Here is a 19,521-nt window from a genome sequence, read left to right as displayed (position 1 = left end):
GAAATCAACCAGCACAGAAGAGCCCCACCTAGAAAGAAGTCAAAAACCAAAAATCACCAGACATTTGAGAAAAACTTCAAATAATGAAAGACAGAAATCCAAATAAATGAGTGAAAGAGCAACTGCTAAAGTAGAACATACGGGGGGGGAAATTCAAAAAATTCCCATTTATCAGTTTTGAATCAAGAACTAAAGATATGTTCAGAAAAAAAAAAGGCTCATGGAAATTAAAAATATGATAACTCAAAAGGAAGGGTTAGAAGATGAGGATGAAGAGATTTCCTGTAAAACAGAGGTGACAACTGAGGTGAAAAAGTCATCAGAAAATCAAGATGATATTCTGGAACTGGAAATAGAAGTTTATGGTTGAAAAGGGCCCACTTTATGACCAGAGAAACAGATTAAAGTAGACCTGCGCCAAAGGACACTTTTGTGAGTTTTCAGAAAACTGGTTGAAAGGAGAAGATCTGAGGATCTGAGACCCACTAAGAAAAGACACAGGTTCTTACAAAATATCAGTAAGGAGAATGTCAGGTCTCTGCCAGTACCTGACAGTTCCCCACCTATAAGTCTACAACTCACCTGGCCCCCAGGTGCATATGCTCTGAAGGCAATATGGTGGCATCAAGATCTCAAAAAGAACTTCCAGCTTGGGACCCTTTACTCAGAACATTACTGAGGAATTACTCTACCAAAAAGAAGAAATAACCAACTAAGGTGGAAAAATCAGATCCAGGGAAGTGAAGGAATCTTCAGGATGAGGAGGGGTCTTTAGACCATGGTTAAGCAGAGGCCCTGGGGCATGCAGGTCAGTAGTGGGAGCCCAAGGCTCCAGCAGAATTTCTTTAAGAAGATGGGACATATAAGCCTAGCATGATGGTACATGCCATCTGTTATTCCAGAGTCTTGGGAGATTAAGGCAGGAGGATTATGAGTTTGAGGTCAGCCTCAGCAACTCAGAGATACTGTCTCAAAATAAAAAATAAAAAGGGTTGGGGATGTAGCTCAGTGGTAAAGTGCCCCTGGATTCAGTCTTCAGTACCACACACACAGATATACACACACAAAAATTAAGAAGATGTGACATCTACATATTGGGACACAGTAAAAGACAACTATAGAACTCAGGGAAATTTGGTGATAAATATGTAGAAAACTAAGCATATAAAACAAAATAATTGCTGATTAGGGAAAAATATACAAGAAAGGAAAAATTATTATAGTGTTACTTGTGGCCCAATCACAAATAATACTATGTAGTCAAAATAAGAGGAAATACAGTATACTGATGAAATGAGGAATATGATACAATTGAGCAGGAGGATAGGACACCAGTGGACATGACTGTGCTTTTGTGATAAGCAGGGTGAGGGAGAAGGGCCAATCCTCAAATGTTCATCATATAAAACCAGAAGAGAATGACTAATACTGATAGAAAAAAGCAGCAATGTAAAAACCCTACTTGAAGATATGGAAGACCAAAACTCAGGTAAAGGGGGTTATAAATGGTTGCCTCCATTTGGGAAGAGAATATGTAGAGTTACTGTTTCTTCTAACAAGTTTTGAGAAGTGTCTGACTCTTCAAATGATATGTATACATAACTGATATAAATAATTAAAGGAAACTGAAAGAAACAAGGGTTGGAAGTGCAGCTTACTGGTAAAATGCTTTCCTAGTAAGTGTAAGAGCCTGGGTTCAATCCTCAGCACCATAAAAAAGGAAATAAAATAAAAATGTCTTTAAAAAAAGAACTAAACAAAATTATGCCTATAAAGTATATCTAATTAAGTTACAATTTCATTTTTAAAACTATATTTCCAGAGGGAGGGGAGAAGTGCTGGAGAATGATATTGGTCAAATTATATTTTTATGTTGTGTACATATATGAATATGTGACAACAACTCCCATCATTATGTATAACTATAATGCACCAATAAAAAATGTGGAAAAAACTATATTTCAATGCTAATAAACAGTATATAGTATTAATCCATCATACTTTCAGAACCTCTAAATGCTCTCATTTAGCCAAGAAAATACACATACCCCAAAGAAGATAGTATGTGAACTATTATAAATCTATGAAACTTTAAATTTATAAAAGTATATGTGCACATTAAAATATAGTAAATAAATTAAAATGGATAGCTATGGGCATTCATTTTTACCTACTTAGTTTGATGATTGAGTTTTTTTTCAAATTCATACATAAAAGTCTGAAGAAAAATGGTTCCAAATTAGGTCTTCCCTCCCTCCCTCCCTCCTTCCCTCTCTCTCTTTCTTCCTTCCACTTATTTCGTGGTACTAGAGATCAAACCTGGGGCTTTGGGCATGCTAGGAAACCATTCTAACCAACCTACAACCCCAGCCCTTACCTTTCTTAATTTATACAGTCCTCCAATTCCACCTACACCACCCATGATACTCTGTCTTAAAAATGTAAACAGGGAAATACAATTTGTAACAATTTGTATTGTGGACAACCACTGTTTTTCTCTTTAGCAAATGTCAATTCACTCTCAGTTTACTCTCCATTCAATAAATAAACTTAATTTAGAGTTGGTCTAGCAATCACCATAAAACTAACCATACTGCGGACTGCCCCAAATGCAGATTTGAGGCAATTTTTTCAGGGCATAATGCAAACGCTTCATTCACAGAAAGCACCGTGTGTCCATGAGTTTCAGACAAGCAGGGATAAGGATGAAAGAGACAACTAAGAGACCATGGAAGGCAGGAGTCACCCTAAGACTTTGTTTTGCACAGTTTGACAGTGCAAGCTCACAGGCAGGACACAGGGCTAGGCACTCTTGAGGATCAACAGCTAGAAGGCCTAACAGCAGAGGAAGAAGATAAAAGGAAGATTTGTGAGAGGCAGTTGAGCAAGAAGAAAGAATGGAGAACTGATTTCACTGGCACACCTTTAAACTCAAGAGTTTGTAGCAAAAAGATGACTATACTTCCCCCCTCTCCAGAGGTAGAACTAGAAGACTGTATAGGGGTCACAGATAAGTGACTAAGAAGTAAGAGAGAATTATCTGGGAATAAAGTATTATGTGTGGTGTGTTTTAGTTACTATGAACAAATAAAAAGGAATTTACTCTTGCTTCTAATCTTCTACAAATCTAAATGTATATAATGTATATGCCCTGGGTTTTGTCTTGGGATCTTTTTGCTGCATATTTTCTTCCTCTGGGCTTCCATTTGGCCCCAGACCCCAAGTTTCATAAAGAGCTAAACTCCTCTTCCTCCTGCCCTCTTGGCCTTGGTTCTGTAAGCCTACCACACTTTCCACTGTTCCCCTCAGCATTTCACTATTCTGCTGGGGGGGCCACCCCCTGAACTTCATGTTGCCAAGACCCTGGATCATGGTGCCTCTACCCTGCTTCTTGGTCCTCCTCACTCTATTTGCTGTCCTCACAAACTTCTCTCAGAAAGGGTCAGAATTTTCATGCCATCACTGCTTACTTCATCTTGCTTTCCAAAGTTCACTCCATCTCCCACAAGACTGTGTCCTTCTTAGCCTCTTTCACCATGACTCAGGTCCTAGAGCATCCATTACCTGAACTAGGCAGGGCCCTTGGGTCCTTCACATGGACTCAGCTCTCTGTAAACATTCACTGAACTGCTCTGATTCCCTCCCACCTCCCAAACACATTGCATACTTGTCCATCTTTGTCCTTTTCAACTTCTGCCTTTCTGCATCCGAGGCTCTCAGGCTCCTCCTCCACCCAATATTTCTGAACATTCCCTAGCTGGATTTAAATTCTTTTACTTTTGAGGTTTGATTACTAAATCTACCTCATATGATGATCACCAATATATTCCCAAACTCATCCTAATGTTCCAGAAAGTCACTAAATGGAAGGATTTTATTCCCAGCTTTAAATAGTTTTTCTGAAAACACCTAAAAAACCATGTTTTCAACATGGCTGAACTGAATTTTAATGGTCTTAATTACAGGTTACAGGGACATGTGTATACATTCAGAAATGTGCTCTCTAGATCTAAGTTTCTGCAGTAATTTAGAGGGTAGGTTTTTAAACATGTTTCAGTAAACTTACTTACCATCTTTCACTTTGTTATCCACCTCATCCCCAGGAAGGCCCAGCTTTTTTTCCCCAAAATCAGGTCCCACTGATTTCCAGGGTGCTCTCTGTGACTGTTCTTTCCTCTTGTGGGCAAAGAGCAAGGAAGAAGCCAAGGAATCAGATGAAGACGAGATTGTATAATCTGCCATTGGGTCAATACTGCTCCCAGTCAGCCAATTAAATGAGCTTCTTCCATCTGCAATACATATGATCAGAGCATTGAGGACACTTGGCACCACAGCTTAGCCTGTACAGGGTAGCAAGACCTGCTGGGGCATACCCAGCAGCATTCAGGCTTCTGTAGCCATCTGAGACATTGGGCGGAGGCTCTGTCAGCTCCCCAGTGTGCAACCCAAGGTTTACAGATACTTGAGTCTCAGTGTCTACATTATAAAATAAGAGATACATCCCCTGTTCCCTCTGTCCACTGTGATCATCTCAGGAATGACACTTTGTATCTCCTATAAGGTGCTAGGAGTCCATTATTCCTAAAATTAGTGTTGCAGAATTTTCATTGTGATTATTCAAATTAGTCCTGTTTTCAGATACAACAGAATGTGAAAAAACAACTGTGTAAAGGAAAAACATTGCAGCATTTATATAAAATTAAGATACTTTACAGTTTATACTTTGCTTATCAAAAGAAGCTATTAAGCCATTTGAGAAAGAACAAGTTTAATAAATTATTAACATAGCAAATAAATTAGTTTAGCTCTACTTTGTTTCTAAGATAAGATGCTTTAACTACAATGCACTAAATAGAGTTTTCTGGACAAAACCAAAACCAAACTCCAAACACTTACTTAAACTGTTAGGGTTTGGATGTGAGGTGTCCCCCAAAAGCTCATGTATGAGAAGGTTCAGAAGAGAAAAGATTGGGTTGTAAGTCTTAACCGAATCAGTGAATTAATCCCCTTATAGGGATTAATTGAGTGGTAACTAAAGTGATAGATATGGCTAAAGGAAGTAGGAATTGGGGTATGGCTATGGGGTATACATTCTGTATCTTAGGAGTGGAAATTCTTTCTCTGCTTCCTGAACACCATGTGAGCTGGTTCCCTCTGCCACACTCTTCTTCCTTGATGTTCTGCCTCACCTGGATACCCAAGGAATGGAGCTGGCTTTCTATGGACTAAGACCTCTGAAGTCATGAGCCCTCAAATAAACTCTTCCTACTCTATAATTGTGCTGGGTGAGTTCTTTAGTCACAGCAGCAAAATAGGGGACTAAAACACTGCCCCTACTTTCTTTAGTCAGAATTAATCCTTTCCTCCTTTTTAAAGAAAATTGTGGTAAAACATATATAATACTTACCATTTCAACCATTTTTAAGTGTACAGTTCAATGGCATTAAGTCCATTCATATCACTACCATCCATCTCTAGACCCTTTTCCTCCTAAAAACTGAAGCTCTGTACCCACTAAACTATAGTTCCTCCTCTCCCTCTCCCACAGCCTCTAGCAAATACCCCTCTACTTTCTGTCTCTGAGAAGTTGACTATTCTGGGACCTCCACACTTTTCTCCTTTGACTAATACACATTTCTTGTGGTTCTTATGACTTTTTGCTCTTTTCACTTGTCTCATTAAAAAGGTCACTATTCTTACAATAGAAGCTTCCACAAGTCACAGCACTAGGTGACTAGTTACCTGAAGTTTGTGTAGGGGTGAAATCATACTGCTGTTGGGTAGCTCGTACTTGCCCAGACTGTGGCCGTTGAGCTAGGAGGGAGCCTTCCTGGGTTCGGGTCTGCAGAGTGCTTGGGGAGGCCTGGGTCTCGATAAACATTGGAGTGAGAACAGTACTTCGGAAACGCCAATCAGGATCAATGGTATACTCCTGCAGGTAAGAAAGTTTTAAAGGAAATGATGATCCTTCTGAAGCAACATTAAAATATTTCTATTTAAAATCCTATGGTACCATCAGCAGATATATACTATCATTTCATATTTCTTTGAGAAGCAAGTGAAGAAGAACCATTTCTTACTTTAAAAACTCTCAAAAACAATCATTTGCCAAGTAGAAAAATGAATCACTACCATGGGAGAAAATCATCCTCCTATCCATTAACATTCTCCAGTAGGAGGCTGATGCCATACTCAGTAATGGCTCAGTAACTTGACCTCCACAAGTCCAATGACAGTTCTCCTAAGTACCCCCAAGTGCAAAGTACTGTGACAGGCACAGGTGGGAACATCTATATCAGAAAATCCTAAATCCAAAACACTACAAAATCCAAAACTTCATGAGTAACAGATAACAAGGTGCTACAAGAAGAAAAATCCACACCTGACCTGTGACAGGTCCACAGTCAAAATATAGCCCTGCTAAAAAAAACTAAAAATTTACCTTCAGGCTGTATATAAGGTGAGTATGAAACATAAATGAATTTTGTATTTATGCTTGGCTTCCTTCTCCCAACAAAAGGTATCTCCCTATGTACAGGCAAATATTCCAAAGCTTCCCCGCCAAAATTCTGAAATCCAAACCAATTCTGGTCCCAAGCATTTCAGATGTACCAGGTCACAACTAGATCCCCTCTATAGGAATGCGCTTGTCAATGTGTACCTCATCTCGATTGTTACATCTGCTATGAGTCATGAATTTGGCACCTGCTGGGTAAGTAGGAGGAGCACTGGGAAAGGGAGAAATCCAACTGGAGTCTGAGGCTGAGGATTATGAGTCTCTGAGAAGCAGGGGGCAGAACAAGTAAGTATCTTGTAAAATGTGTACATATTCTAAGAAAATTTAAGTTTTCTAATTAAGCCATTAGGTATTTCCTAAGTAACCAACAGGGAAAGAAAGTATGTAAGATTCATCACGAATACAGAGATAAGCACTTCACCTGAAATTTGCATTCTGACAGAGGATGTTCAAACATGGGGTTTGGGTAATCTGGGCTCATGCTGGTCATTTCAAGAAGAAAATTTGTTGCTAAGCTTAAAAAGTGGACTTCTATCTTAGGTGAATATAAGGAATTTAGTGCCAACAATCGGTCCAAAGTATTTGAAGGTAACCTAGTTTCATGGCTCCAGAAATTCCGAATAATTAATCTGAAAGGAAAAAAGCACATTCTTAGACACTGGCAAATTAAAAAAAGTGCTGCACATGGTGTCATGTGAGGTAGGCACAGCTTTCCATTCACAGAAAGCTTTATAGAGAAAGAAACCACACGCCAAAATTGTATAAAGAGTGTAATCTGGGGGCTGGGGATATAGCTCAGTTGGTAGAGTGCTTGCCTCATAAGGACAAGGCCCTGGGTTCAATCCCTAGCACTGCCAAAAAAACAAAAAAAGTATAATCTGAGTTATGAAAAATAATAATGGGTTGAAGGAAAAATATATATCCCCCAAATGTATCACCATGTGCAGTGCCACACACACAAAAAATTAATATACAGAGTGTACTCTCAACTATTTGTGCTAAATGAGAAACACAATAATTGATACTATAGATCTTTCTCTTTATTTTCAAACACTGTAATTCATTGTACTAGTACAAGGTGCTTTGTTCTCACCAGTTTTATTTTAAAGTAACTTGTCAGAATTAAAAAAAATTTTTAATTGTAGATGGATACATCTTTTTTATTTATTTTTATGTGAAGCTAAAGATCAAACCCAGTGACTCACACATGCAAGCACTGTACCACTGAGCTACAACTCCAGTCCCTTGTCAGAATTTTTAAATGTTATTCTTCATAATGTGATTTTAAATACATTTTTACTAAACATTATGAAATGAAAGATGTAGAGAAAATGCTGACACTGCAAGTACATTTCAAAATCTACTGAAATATACTTCAAAAAAAAAAAAAAAGAAATATATTCCAATCTAATATACTCCAATCTAACCTAGAAAGCAATACTCCAAAAATTTAATTGTTTTGGCCCAGTTATTCCAGGAGGAGCACGTACTGAAGACCGAGGTTCTCATCAATCAATCCTTGAATCAGCACATCTTTTGCCAACTTAAATATTTCCTGGGAGTCATCATCTGTTTGACTTTCTGGATCTCTGAGAAAGCAAAAAAATGACAAACATTAATTCTAGCTCTTTTGTTCAATCTAAATACTATCTTAGAATTGAACTAAGAAGGCTGGCTTTCCATGTGACTATACCTCCCACTGGAACAGCGGGCATCCTACTCTGGTGATATATGCCTAGACCTGCCCCATCATCTTGTGCCTCTTGCTCCTGTCACTGCTGACAGCAGGGGAGAGGAAAGGAGCAGGAAAGGTGAGGGTCCCCCTGGTATGTGGGGTCCTGGCAGAGGTATCTCCTTATTTTTGTCAGATTTTAAAAGGATAACTACAAAAATAAGTAGGACACTCAGATACTTTTAACTCGACCAATAATTTCACAGTTTAATAAACTAAAATAAACTTCCTGTAATTATATGATAAAAAAAGTTTTATTATGTTCCAGATTGCTAAATGTACCCAAAAGAACCCTCAAAAAAGTAATATAAATGTCAATGTATGGTTTACCTGTAATTGTCATGAGTCCACATGAGAATATTATACATTTGTTCCCTACAAATTGGAGAAGGATGGGAAACAAACTCCACAATGGGATTCATAAGTTCTCGGAGTTCTACTGGTTTCAACTTTGCCATCATCTTATAAATTATGTCCAAACATACTTTTTGTCTTTCATCATCTCTATAATAAATTTTTAAAACACACAAATTTAACTTATTATTGTACTTTCAAAACATGACAAGCAACTTTTTCTTTCTTCTACTGTTCTGCAGTTTCAAAATTTGTTATAATATCACCATTACCATAAAACAAGGAAAAAAACTGTTATAATACTACACCTACATGAAAACAATTAAATATGCTAGAATGGATTAGACCCTGAAATAAAGTTTCATTTATTTATCAACAGAGTGCTAATGTTAATTTCTTAATTTTGACAAGTACACCATTATTAAAAATGGGGAAACTGGATAAAAGATATGTGGGAATTTTAACTATTCTGTAAAGATAAAAGTAAAAAGTTTATTTTAAAAAAGAATACCTGATGGTGGCAAACAAAATAAGATACAAATAAAAGGAATTTTGGATTTTAAAAATGATTTCAAGTGCTACTTGGTGTAAACTGAAGTATAGTCTGAGTCCTAAGTGAAGCAAACACCTATAGTCTGAGGCCTAAATGAAGCAAACACCTGTTTTTGTGTTTTGGGGTCTTTTACTCCTTAAAGTACTCAGCTTAATGTTTTACGCACAGTAGATAATAAATATTTATTGAAGTATATCAGAAGAGAATGATATACATTCCTTGTTACTGACACATTACACAAGTGTCAGGAATTTATCACTATTTAAAATATATACACAGATGAAGACTGGAAAAAGACTATAGAGAAATAAAATAATGTAAGTGATGCACAGTTTGTTTCTTTTAATTTTACTTTTATGCTACGCTGCAATTTTAAAAATAAATGAACAAATTTAACACAAAAAGGTAAGAGTCAGACCTGACAAAATGGGTACAGAACTCGAATTCATACATTTTAAATCTACGGAGCCTGAGGCAATAAAATGTCCTAGGTCACCTCATTTACTTGTCAGTGAAATACACAAGGCCTGGATGTGACCTCTTCAGGCAACTGGTAGAGGGGGCTGAGGGCAGGCCCACCTCTTGCTCACATTTCATTCCTATGCAGTCTTCACCTTTTCCTCTCAGATTCAAATTTTACAAATATACGCATTTCATGAAAATGGGCAAGTAATTAATGAACTGAAGGAGATATCTGAACAAATTAACATTTTATGATCCACTTGAGATCTGAAGGCATGGGGTTGGTGTTCACCCACCTATGTCTCATGACTTGAATAAAGTCCTTGCTCTTTAACTGGAAATACAGGTCTGTTATTCCCTCTGCACGACAAAGTACCACCTCCAGACAAAGCGTCTTCATCACGCCATGAAATTTTGGCAGCAGAAAAAATAAGGCATTCAAGAACCTAAGGGGTGGTAAGAAGCCTGATGACAGGACTGCTGATGACCCCACCCACCACAACTTGCCCCACACCCCCTACCTGTCCGCCAGGGGAGGGAAACCCTTCACTGCTTTATTCAAGCACACAATAAATTTGTCCTCCATAGTATTCTGATGTTGCTTCAATTGTTTTACAACCAGTTCAAACACCAACTCCTCCAGTATCTGAAAAATTAAGTTTCTTTTCAAATACATAAACTTGGAATCCTGTGTTACATAATGAAAAAAAGGTCTATCTTGAATATTTAAGTGAATCCAAGGAAGGTAGTACCCAATGCTATTTCTTACAACAAGGTTCACAAGGTGAATGAAGAAGGAAGCACTGGGAATTTATCAGGGGTTTTCATTAACACCAGATACCCTTGAGCTCAGGGTATTATGAGAGGAAAGAGCAAGGCCACATCACTGGTGGTGTGCTATGAGTTGCTTGATGTCCTTGCCTCCTTCTGATACACGAACACTGAAAGTAAATCCTTTGAGAAACTAAAATTAATTTTAATGTGTCTCAAATACAGTTTAGGACATGATTTATAAAGTTCAGATCTGGTCAAACATTCATAGATCAGTTTCCAAACAACTCTGAATAATAGCCCCTATCACTGTCTCTCTGCCCATATCCCACTATCTCTTTATCAAGTATTAATATGGGTTACCAGTAGCCAAGCCAGGGATCCTGGCTGGCTAGCTGGCTGGCTTTGGCCGCCAACTGACATTTGAAATAGGCAAATGATGGAAAAAAGAAAAATGGATTTTATGCAGTTTGATTAAAAGATGGAGAAGCAGCTAGTTATAATTCATAAACACTAAAGCCAAGTGATACACATGTGTAGACTGAGCTAGACTGTGTTTAGTCAAAGAATATGTCAATCTTAATTTCCCTGGGGTCTGACCTGATGCAGGAATCAGGAAGCTTATTTTAATTTCAAAAAAGGATTTGTTTCAAATCTACTGTTAAATACATTTGCATATTATCTGTCCCCTCTGAAAATAGCTCTCCAAAGGCACAGATGAGGCCTGTCTCTTCTATGTTATGTCTTTAGGGCCTGGAATTAAGAAGTCCTCAAAAGTAGGAACTCAATATAGACAAGTACTGAATAGAGTCTACTGGAATGAAGTTATGGAAAATGTTCACTTTCTTCATTCATGGTTCACCTGCTTCTTCATAGAAAAAAAGGATAAAGCAACATTTCAAAAGCACTAAGATCAAATGGATAGTTTTTCAGTACAAACTTACCAGTATCAGACTACTTTAAAATTATGCTCCAGGAACATCCTTAAACACAAATTTCAGTAGTTTTGAATCCCATGTAGACTATTTCAAGGAAGTATTTCACTACTGATTCATAAGATATCTTTTGGGGCTGGGGGTGTAGCTCAGTGGCAGAGTGATTGACTGGCATAAGATATGTCTTTTAATTAAGTGTATTTAATCTGATGAAAGGGTCACAGTCTACCAAGTAAAGAAAACAAGTTATAGAATAGTATGGATAAAGCAAACAGAAGAAAAGTGGGCATATAAACACAGTGGTGATCAGAGCCACTACAGCCAGGAGTGCAGCTGCTGAGAGTGACGTAGTGGGGAAAAAATGAACTGCTTTACTTACTCCTTTATATTTTATTTTTATTATCCAAATTTATTTTATTTTCTACATTGTCTATACCACTTTCATATTTATATATGTGAAACAAAAGTATTATCCTTCTTAAGTTGAAATTTAATTATTGAGAAAATAAATCTGGGAATCAGCTATAATATGCTCCACCTTTGGTGAAAATAAAGCATGTTACACACATTTAAACTTAATAATATATAGGAACATTAGAATCACGTTACTCAGAATTTATTTTTTAATTGACAAAAATAGCTGGTAAAAATTTAAAAAAATAGCTGGTAATCCCTAAAATAAATTATAAGTGAAGTTTGAGCTTTCCAAGGGGGTCTGTTTCCTTGAGTTATTTAATTTTATTTTAAGCCCAATGACTCTCTAATCAGGGAAATGGGCAAGGGTCCAATTTGCTGTCTTGGGTCAGTTGGTGTCCACTCAGGATCACCTGGGTTGTCCTAAGCATCTCCTGGTTGCCTCACAGCAACCACAACCTGTACTCTAGTCTTTTCTTTCAGAAGAGGATGTGTAGTGGAGATATGAACTTGAGAATCATGAACATAAAGGGTGAGTTTTAAAGCCATGAGGCTAGATGAGATAGGCAGAGAAGTGTGAAAAGAGTAGACCAAAATGGGGAAAGACATCTAAGGAAAAAAGAAGCTGCTAGGGAAGTGGGAAGAAAGCAAGAAAGTGTCGAAGTGGTTGTTACCGGTGCCATACTGGCCAGTCTGCACAGCATCTGTGTGTGTGTGTGTATGTGTGTGTGTGCGTACAGTGCTGGGGAAGGAAACCAGTGCCTCACACATGTGCTCTACAACTGAGCTTCACCCTTAACCCCTTCACAGAATCTCATTACAATAAGTGGCCTGCAGTAGATGTGTTAACACGAGAGTACATCAGGTAGTGCAGAAAGCCTCTCTCTGCTACACTTTTAGATAAGTTACAGCTTGTGGTTACCACACACTGGCCTATGCAGCCATATAAATCTATTTAATAAATAACTTTCACCTATCAGCAGAATACTCTAATCTGAATGTGTACTGCACTTAAATACTCACTTTGGTTCTCCTCAAATCCCATAAAGTAGGCAAGGCACGTGAGACTGGGAAAGCTCTCCTAAGATGTATCTACTCCAATAACAGATTTATTATTGTAAAATCTCCAAATGGAAGATTTGAACAGGATAATTTAGCTATTTACCAGGATAATTTTCTCCAAAAGAAAATCATGAGACCAAATTCAGAGGAATGAAGGCTAGTTAAATAGTCTCATCTTGAATTTTACAATGTAAAATTAGTTGTCAATCTTTAAACATTTGGCAAAATTCCAGGTGTTTAAAGTCATAAGTCATTTCTAAAAAACAGCATTATATTTAGTATGTAATAAGAAAGAGGGTAAAAAATTATTAAATGCCAATGTCCACTATATTACAAATAGCATATAAGAAATAAATACAGGTATTAAAGATGATTACAAATCAATTTGAAAAGAAGCACTATTTAGAATTGTACAAAATACTCACATTTTTTCTCTCAGTTACATATTGAAGAATAAGTCCTAGAACTTCTGCTGCTGCTGCATAAACCTCTTTATATTTTATAAAGGACATATTATTGACCAAAGTTTGAAAGTATCTATAAAAATATAAAAAATAAGTATGCATAAAATAATCCATTCTGATGTTTCACAAAAAATTTAAAAATTCTCCTCCCCTCACACTACTAGCACAAACTAAGAAAATATGAAAATAAAACATGATGCAAATTGCTTGTATGAATATGTATTTAAGGCTGCCTCAAAATAAAATTTAGAGCTAAGGTTGGCTCAGTGGTAGAGTGCTTGCCTGGCAATGTGTGAGGCGCTGGGTTCGATCCTCAGCACCACATGAAAATAAATAAATAAATAAAATAAAGGTCCATTGACAACTAAAAAAATGATTTAAAAAATAAAAAATAAAATAAAATTTAGAGAATAAATAAATAAAAGAGCTGGGGAGATAGTTCAGTAGTAGAGTGCCCCTGAGTTCAATCCCTAGTAATGCAAAATAAATAAATAAATAAATAAATAAATAACATCAGTTTTAAAAATAAGAATAAAATATGTAACACCTCTTACCTGATGAAACCTACATTAAAAAAAAATCACATTTTTAAAAAACTACATTCCTCATTTACTCAAGATAAAGTTCTTCTCCATATAACCTCTAAACCCAACCTTTTTATTTTAGGTAGGTATTTTTTAAATGAATTTTGGTCCTTACATGCATCAAATCAACCATGCTCCATTCTGACAATGCAATTCAATTTTTTAGTCTAATGACTGAAAAACAAAGAAAAAAAAGATACTTACTTGATACTCTCTATGCCACACTTTGGGTCATAGGGAGACAAGTTATTGGCCATTACAATACCTAATAACTGAATCCCTATGGAATTGTCTTTGGAATTAGGGTCTTGACTGGAAAACTTTTCAAATATTAACCTGAAACACAAGCACAAAGGAAAAAACAGATATTGTCATACAATGAAATGAACAACAGGAAAGTAAATATAGCATTTTCTAAAGTTCATTTTTAGCTGAGTGTAAGGAATACTGTGTCTTTTCCTATATTCAGGATTTCTTGCACAAGATCCTCCTGTTCATTTTAATATTCTAATTATCTGTCCCAATCTATTAACTGAGGGTAAAACTTTTTTGAAAAACAGTTTTTTAGCTTGTCTCAGGCTATGCTAAAAGAGGTCAAACAAAAGTCCTATGGATTACTCCTAGGCTAGGAAAGTGCAAAGCAAGAGAGCCCCCAACTGCACGATGTTGAGGCAAAGCATAGGTAAGTCAAGAAACAGAAGGGAACTATTGGAGCCACTGACCACCCAAGGTCAACTTTGGAGATTATGACTTTTATCAGTAGCTAATTATATTATTAAATAATGGACCCTACTTCAAATAATCTTCCAGGTATCACTTTACATAATTATATTTCATTGTAACCATCATTTACAAAATACTACATTTTAACCTAAATTTCTAAACAACATTGCAAAAATTAGTAAAAGTATACCTGTAAGGGATGGATAGACAATCCTTCCAGCATTCTACAAGGGTTTTTATAATTTCAAGGTTGTGTCTAAACACAGCTCTTTTGGGATGGAAGACATGTTTCATTAGAAAATGAAGCAGTCGATTTGCTAACACTTCATCTTTAGGGACTCCCTGAAAAAGTATAGAAAATTTGTATTAATATGCAACATTCTGTTCTGGAAAAACATCTTTAAAACCAAAGTCAATTTCTAAAAGAAACTTGGCATTTTACTAAAGGGTCCAGCTCCTTGTTAAACTCCATGTGATCTATCAGGTCAGTTACAAGCAGTACACAGGCTTCCCCTGGCATGATAAGGAGGATGCTGTCCCTGCACAGATTTGGCCACAGCTCCTACACTGCAAGGGGCCTGCAGTAAGAGGCTCAGGCTTGGCCAGCCATGCTCTTTACACATCTGCATCCTAGCCTGCAGCCTCTATTCCTAGGTCTTTTGGTCTTTTCTGAGACCTTGGACAGAGGTTCTCTTCTGGAGCCTTTGCTGAGACCTCCAAATGGAGCAGGAGGGAAATTGGGAAGACTTGTCCCATGATGACTCAGTATCCAGTGCTTTTTTTTTTTTTTTCTTTTTTTTTGTGGTGCTGGGGATTGGACCCAGGGCCTTTTGAATGCGAGGCAAGCACTCTAGCAATTGAGTTATATCCCCAGCCCTACCCAATGCTTTATGACTATGAGCCCTTTCCTTCATCACCCGGTCCCCCAACCTCACAACCCCCCATCCACCCCAGAGCCCACAAAACTGCCAGAGTCTTTAATCAGGGCTCCTCAAAAGTACTAATCTCCCTAACCTCCAAATGGCTGCTATTCCATGGGGAAAATGGAATAGGTGAGACAGTTCTTACTTCACAACACACAGTGACAGGCATCTGTCAGATAATTTCTTAGCAATTTCTACTGTTAACCATACTAGACAATACTTGGAAGCCAGACATGGTAGCATATGGCTGTAATTCCAGCAACTTGGGAGGCTGAGGCAGAAAGATCACAAGCTTGAACCAACCTCAGCAACTCAGTGAGGCTCTAAGCTACTTAGTGAGACCCTGTCTCAAAATAAAATGGAAAGTAAAAAGAGCTGGGGATATAGCTCAGTAGAAAAGCAACCCCTGGATCCAATTCCCAATACTGGCAGGGGGACCACCAAAAAAACCAAAAACGAAAACAAAACTTGGATTAAATAAGTTGGGAAACAAATGTAAAAAAATCCAGAGACTCTGATAATACCAGGAGTTCTCAGAACCTCACATTGAGAGAAGTCCTCGGACCTCACATTGAGGTTCTACTTTTATTTATTTTACATGTAATTTTGAAAACTTGGTTATCTCGTCTCTAAGTTACTAGCTAATAAAAACAACAAACAAAACACACATTGATAGCTCAATAATAAAGGTAAGGAGAGAGGAATTATCAAAAGCAGAAAAAGAGCTGGGCATGGTAACATAGGCATGTAATCCCAGAGTCTTGGGAGGCTGAGGCAGAAGGAGGTCTGGGGGTATAACTCTGTAGTAGAGTACTCCTGTATTAAATCCCCAGTATCACAAAAAACAAAACAAAACAAAACTGTAGCAGTATGAGGCCACATGGTATGACAACAATACAATTGCTGCTAAAGCAGTAACTTATGAAGAGCACAAATCATGTGCCAATATGTTCTCTAGGACAGCAGCAAAGGAATAATGTATATTATGAGGAATAATGTATATTACTTGGTATATTTCTACATAACAGATACATTGTTCCTTACTGTAGGAGTAGCCACGCCTGTCCATGAAAGAACAGTAGCCACAATCTCGACCACCATATAGTGAATTCCTTCACCTCCACTGTTTTCAGAAATGGCCAGCTGCAGCAAAGGACTAAGCCAATGCTTTGCATAAGGGCGAAAGACCTACAAGAAAACTTAAAAGTCAAATATAGAAGAATCATTTTGAATAATCAAAATATTAATATAGGAATTCATTCTCCATCAGTTAGAATTTTATGACTTGATCTAAATTCAAAACAAATGGAAATTCCAACCATTAACCCACTTAATTGGATTAGATTTGATAAGTTATCTCTTTATGAAATGATTCAGTTGAAATGGATTTATAATTGTTCTTATTGCTTAAAACCCTTTGTATATGATGCTTGCAGAAATCAAAATCAAAGTATTTTTTATTAATCCCCTCTGTCCCATCTAAATAATAAGTAGTAATAGAAAATTGAACTTTTAATTTATGTAAATGCATAATAAATAGGAAAAATAAAGGTTAAGAAATGAGGTAGGCGTATATGACTCAATTTTTTTTCCCATTTCTTCCTATCTTAGAAGTCATTCTGTCAAAAACTTTGCATCAGAGGGATCAAAGATGGCGGACTAGAGGGAGGCTGCGTTCCTTGTTGCTCCGTAACTCCAGTTTCAAGCAGAGGATATCTGTTTCTTGATTGCTCACTGTCAGGCGCCTGTCATCCACCATTTGCCTGCCTCTGGTTGGTCCATCGCCTGCCTTACACCTATCCATCACCCAACCCACGAGATTCACCTCCCGATCGACTGACAACAGCAAACTGATCGCCAACCGCCAGTGCAGCACCAGCTGCCTGCTGTTGCCTGGAAGTTCACTGTTACAGTACCTGCAGGTTTGATTATACGTGGTTGCCACCATTTTGAGACAACAGCCAGGCCCTGTAGGACCCCTGGCCAGACTGACTGAGCCCCATCTCCAGGAAACCTCAGCCCGACTGATCACTCCCTACCTCTGGGGCCCTCACATCGACTGACTGCTCCCTGCCGCAAGAACCCCCAGACCAACTGACTGTGCCCTATCACCGGGACCCCAGACCAACTGATTGAAACCGGCCTCCAGGATCCCACAACCACACCAAACACACCCGACCTCCAGAACCCATGCCTAACCAACTGCATCCCGCCTCCAGGACCTCCAGCTGACCACCTCCACACCCTGAGCTGCAGCTCCCCACTTGCCAACACATTTTGAAGCCAGAGGGGCCATCTTGGATAATCCTGGAAGCCGTAGCTCCGATCTGTAGGTGGGGCAAATCCCATCTTGAGAGCCTGCTGGAGGCTTGAAGCTCACTGTCAGGTACCTTTCATGCATCAGGCTACTGAACACTGGGAGGTTTCATTACTATATGACTGTTATACTGTAGATTTTATTTTTTCTCCTTATTGAAAAAATTTAAGTTTTTATTTCCTTACTTTTCTTGCTCTCTTTTCCTTTTGTTTACCTGTTCCCTCAGAGTCTCTTTCTCCCTTTTTTGCATGCTAATATCCAATTTCTTTTGATTACACTCTCACCCTTTCTATTACCTAGAACTTCTGTATATTCTTTTCTTATCCCATTAACAGACACATTCTACATCTCTCTGCATCCTCTTTGTCCTCCATTAGAAACTGTAGACCTTATTGCAAATCTGTTTGTTTTATTGAAGATAATATTTTAACACATTCTGTTTATTATGATAATTTTGTTATTGTCCTCATAGGGACTATTTGGTCTAGGATTACATAGTGTCTGAATTGGGCACTGCTAATATTGATCTCCCCTTGAAGAAAGGGTTTTGGAAACCTATAGGGCCACTATAAGCCTATAGGGGGAAATTTGCAACACCCCAGATCTGCACTGCTAGAGGGGAAGATACATGAACAACTTGAAAATACAAGGAAAGAAAATGATCCAAACAAATCTAGATTCTATATTAATAGACTCCAATGACAGTATGTTAGAAGAAATGTCAGAAAAGAACTTCAGATTATACATGATTAAGATGATCCATAAAGCAAAGGATGAGATAAGGGAGCAAATGCAGGCAATGAATGGTAATACCAAAAAGCTGAAAGAGCAACTGCAGGAAGCAAAAGGTCATTTAAACAAAGAGCTAGAGATTCTCAAAAAAAAAAAAAAAAAAAAAAAAAACGGAAATCCTTGAAATGAAGGAAACAATAAACCAAATAAAAAACTCGATAGAAAGCATCACCAACAGACTAGACCACTTGGAAGACAGAACCTCAGACAATGAAGATAAAATATTTAATCTTGAAAATAAAGTGGCCCACACAGAGAAGATGGTAAGAAATCATGAACAGAATCTCCAAGAACTATGGGACATCATGAAAAGACCAAATTTAAGAATTATTGGGATTGGGGAAGGCACAGAGATACAAACCAAAAGAATGAACAACCTATTCAATGAAATAATAGCAGAAAAATTCCCAAGCTTGAAGAATGAAATGGAAAATCAAATACAAAAGGCTTACAGAACACCAAATACACAAAATCACAACAGATCCACACCAAGGCACATTACAATGAAAATGCCTAACATTCAAAATAAAGATAGGATTTTGAAGGCCGCGAGAGAAAAGCATCAGATTACATATAGGGTGAAACCAATACGGATAGCAGCAGACTTCTCAACCCAGACTCTAAAAGTTAGAAGGGCCCGGAACAACATATTTCAAGCTCTGAAAGAACATGGTTGCCAACCAAGAATCCTATACCCAGCAAAACTAACTTCAGATTTGAAGATGAAATAAAATCCTTCCATGATAAACAAAAGTTAAAAGAATTTACAAATAGAAAGCCTGCACTACAGAATGTTCTCAACAAAATATTCCATGAGGAGGAAATGAAAAACAACAATGTAGGTCAGCAAAGGGAGGAACTACCTTAAAGAAAAACCACTCAAAGGAGAAACCAAGCTAGCTTAAAAACCAAAAATAA

General features: G+C 37.6%; 1 protein-coding gene across 5 annotated transcripts in view; it reads right to left on the bottom strand.

Annotated features, from left to right (window-relative positions):
- Window positions 1–19,521, bottom strand: part of Prkdc (protein kinase, DNA-activated, catalytic subunit) — a 176,274-nt gene that overhangs the window by 54,336 nt on the left and 102,417 nt on the right. For all 5 annotated transcript variants that reach the window (XR_007107939.1, XM_047547399.1, XM_047547401.1 and 2 more), the window contains exons 49-59: window positions 16,539–16,682; window positions 14,762–14,913; window positions 14,053–14,184; window positions 13,226–13,337; window positions 10,140–10,264; window positions 9,915–10,064; window positions 8,580–8,753; window positions 8,008–8,106; window positions 6,939–7,146; window positions 5,743–5,932; window positions 4,071–4,289 (exon numbers count right to left, since the gene is read on the bottom strand). Coding sequence is in view for 4 of the 5 variants with exons in the window: in XM_047547399.1 (XP_047403355.1) it covers window positions 4,071–4,289; window positions 5,743–5,932; window positions 6,939–7,146; window positions 8,008–8,106; window positions 8,580–8,753; window positions 9,915–10,064; window positions 10,140–10,264; window positions 13,226–13,337; window positions 14,053–14,184; window positions 14,762–14,913; window positions 16,539–16,682 (1,705 nt within the window). In the remaining variant the exon portion in view is untranslated. The remainder of the gene's footprint in view (window positions 1–4,070; window positions 4,290–5,742; window positions 5,933–6,938; window positions 7,147–8,007; window positions 8,107–8,579; window positions 8,754–9,914; window positions 10,065–10,139; window positions 10,265–13,225; window positions 13,338–14,052; window positions 14,185–14,761; window positions 14,914–16,538; window positions 16,683–19,521) is intronic.

This window comes from Sciurus carolinensis, chromosome 1, assembly GCF_902686445.1.
Source record: "Sciurus carolinensis chromosome 1, mSciCar1.2, whole genome shotgun sequence".
Lineage (NCBI taxonomy): Eukaryota > Metazoa > Chordata > Mammalia > Rodentia > Sciuridae > Sciurus > Sciurus carolinensis.
Note: the sequence above shows the minus strand (reverse complement) of the source record. Positions and strands in the feature narration are given on the sequence as shown.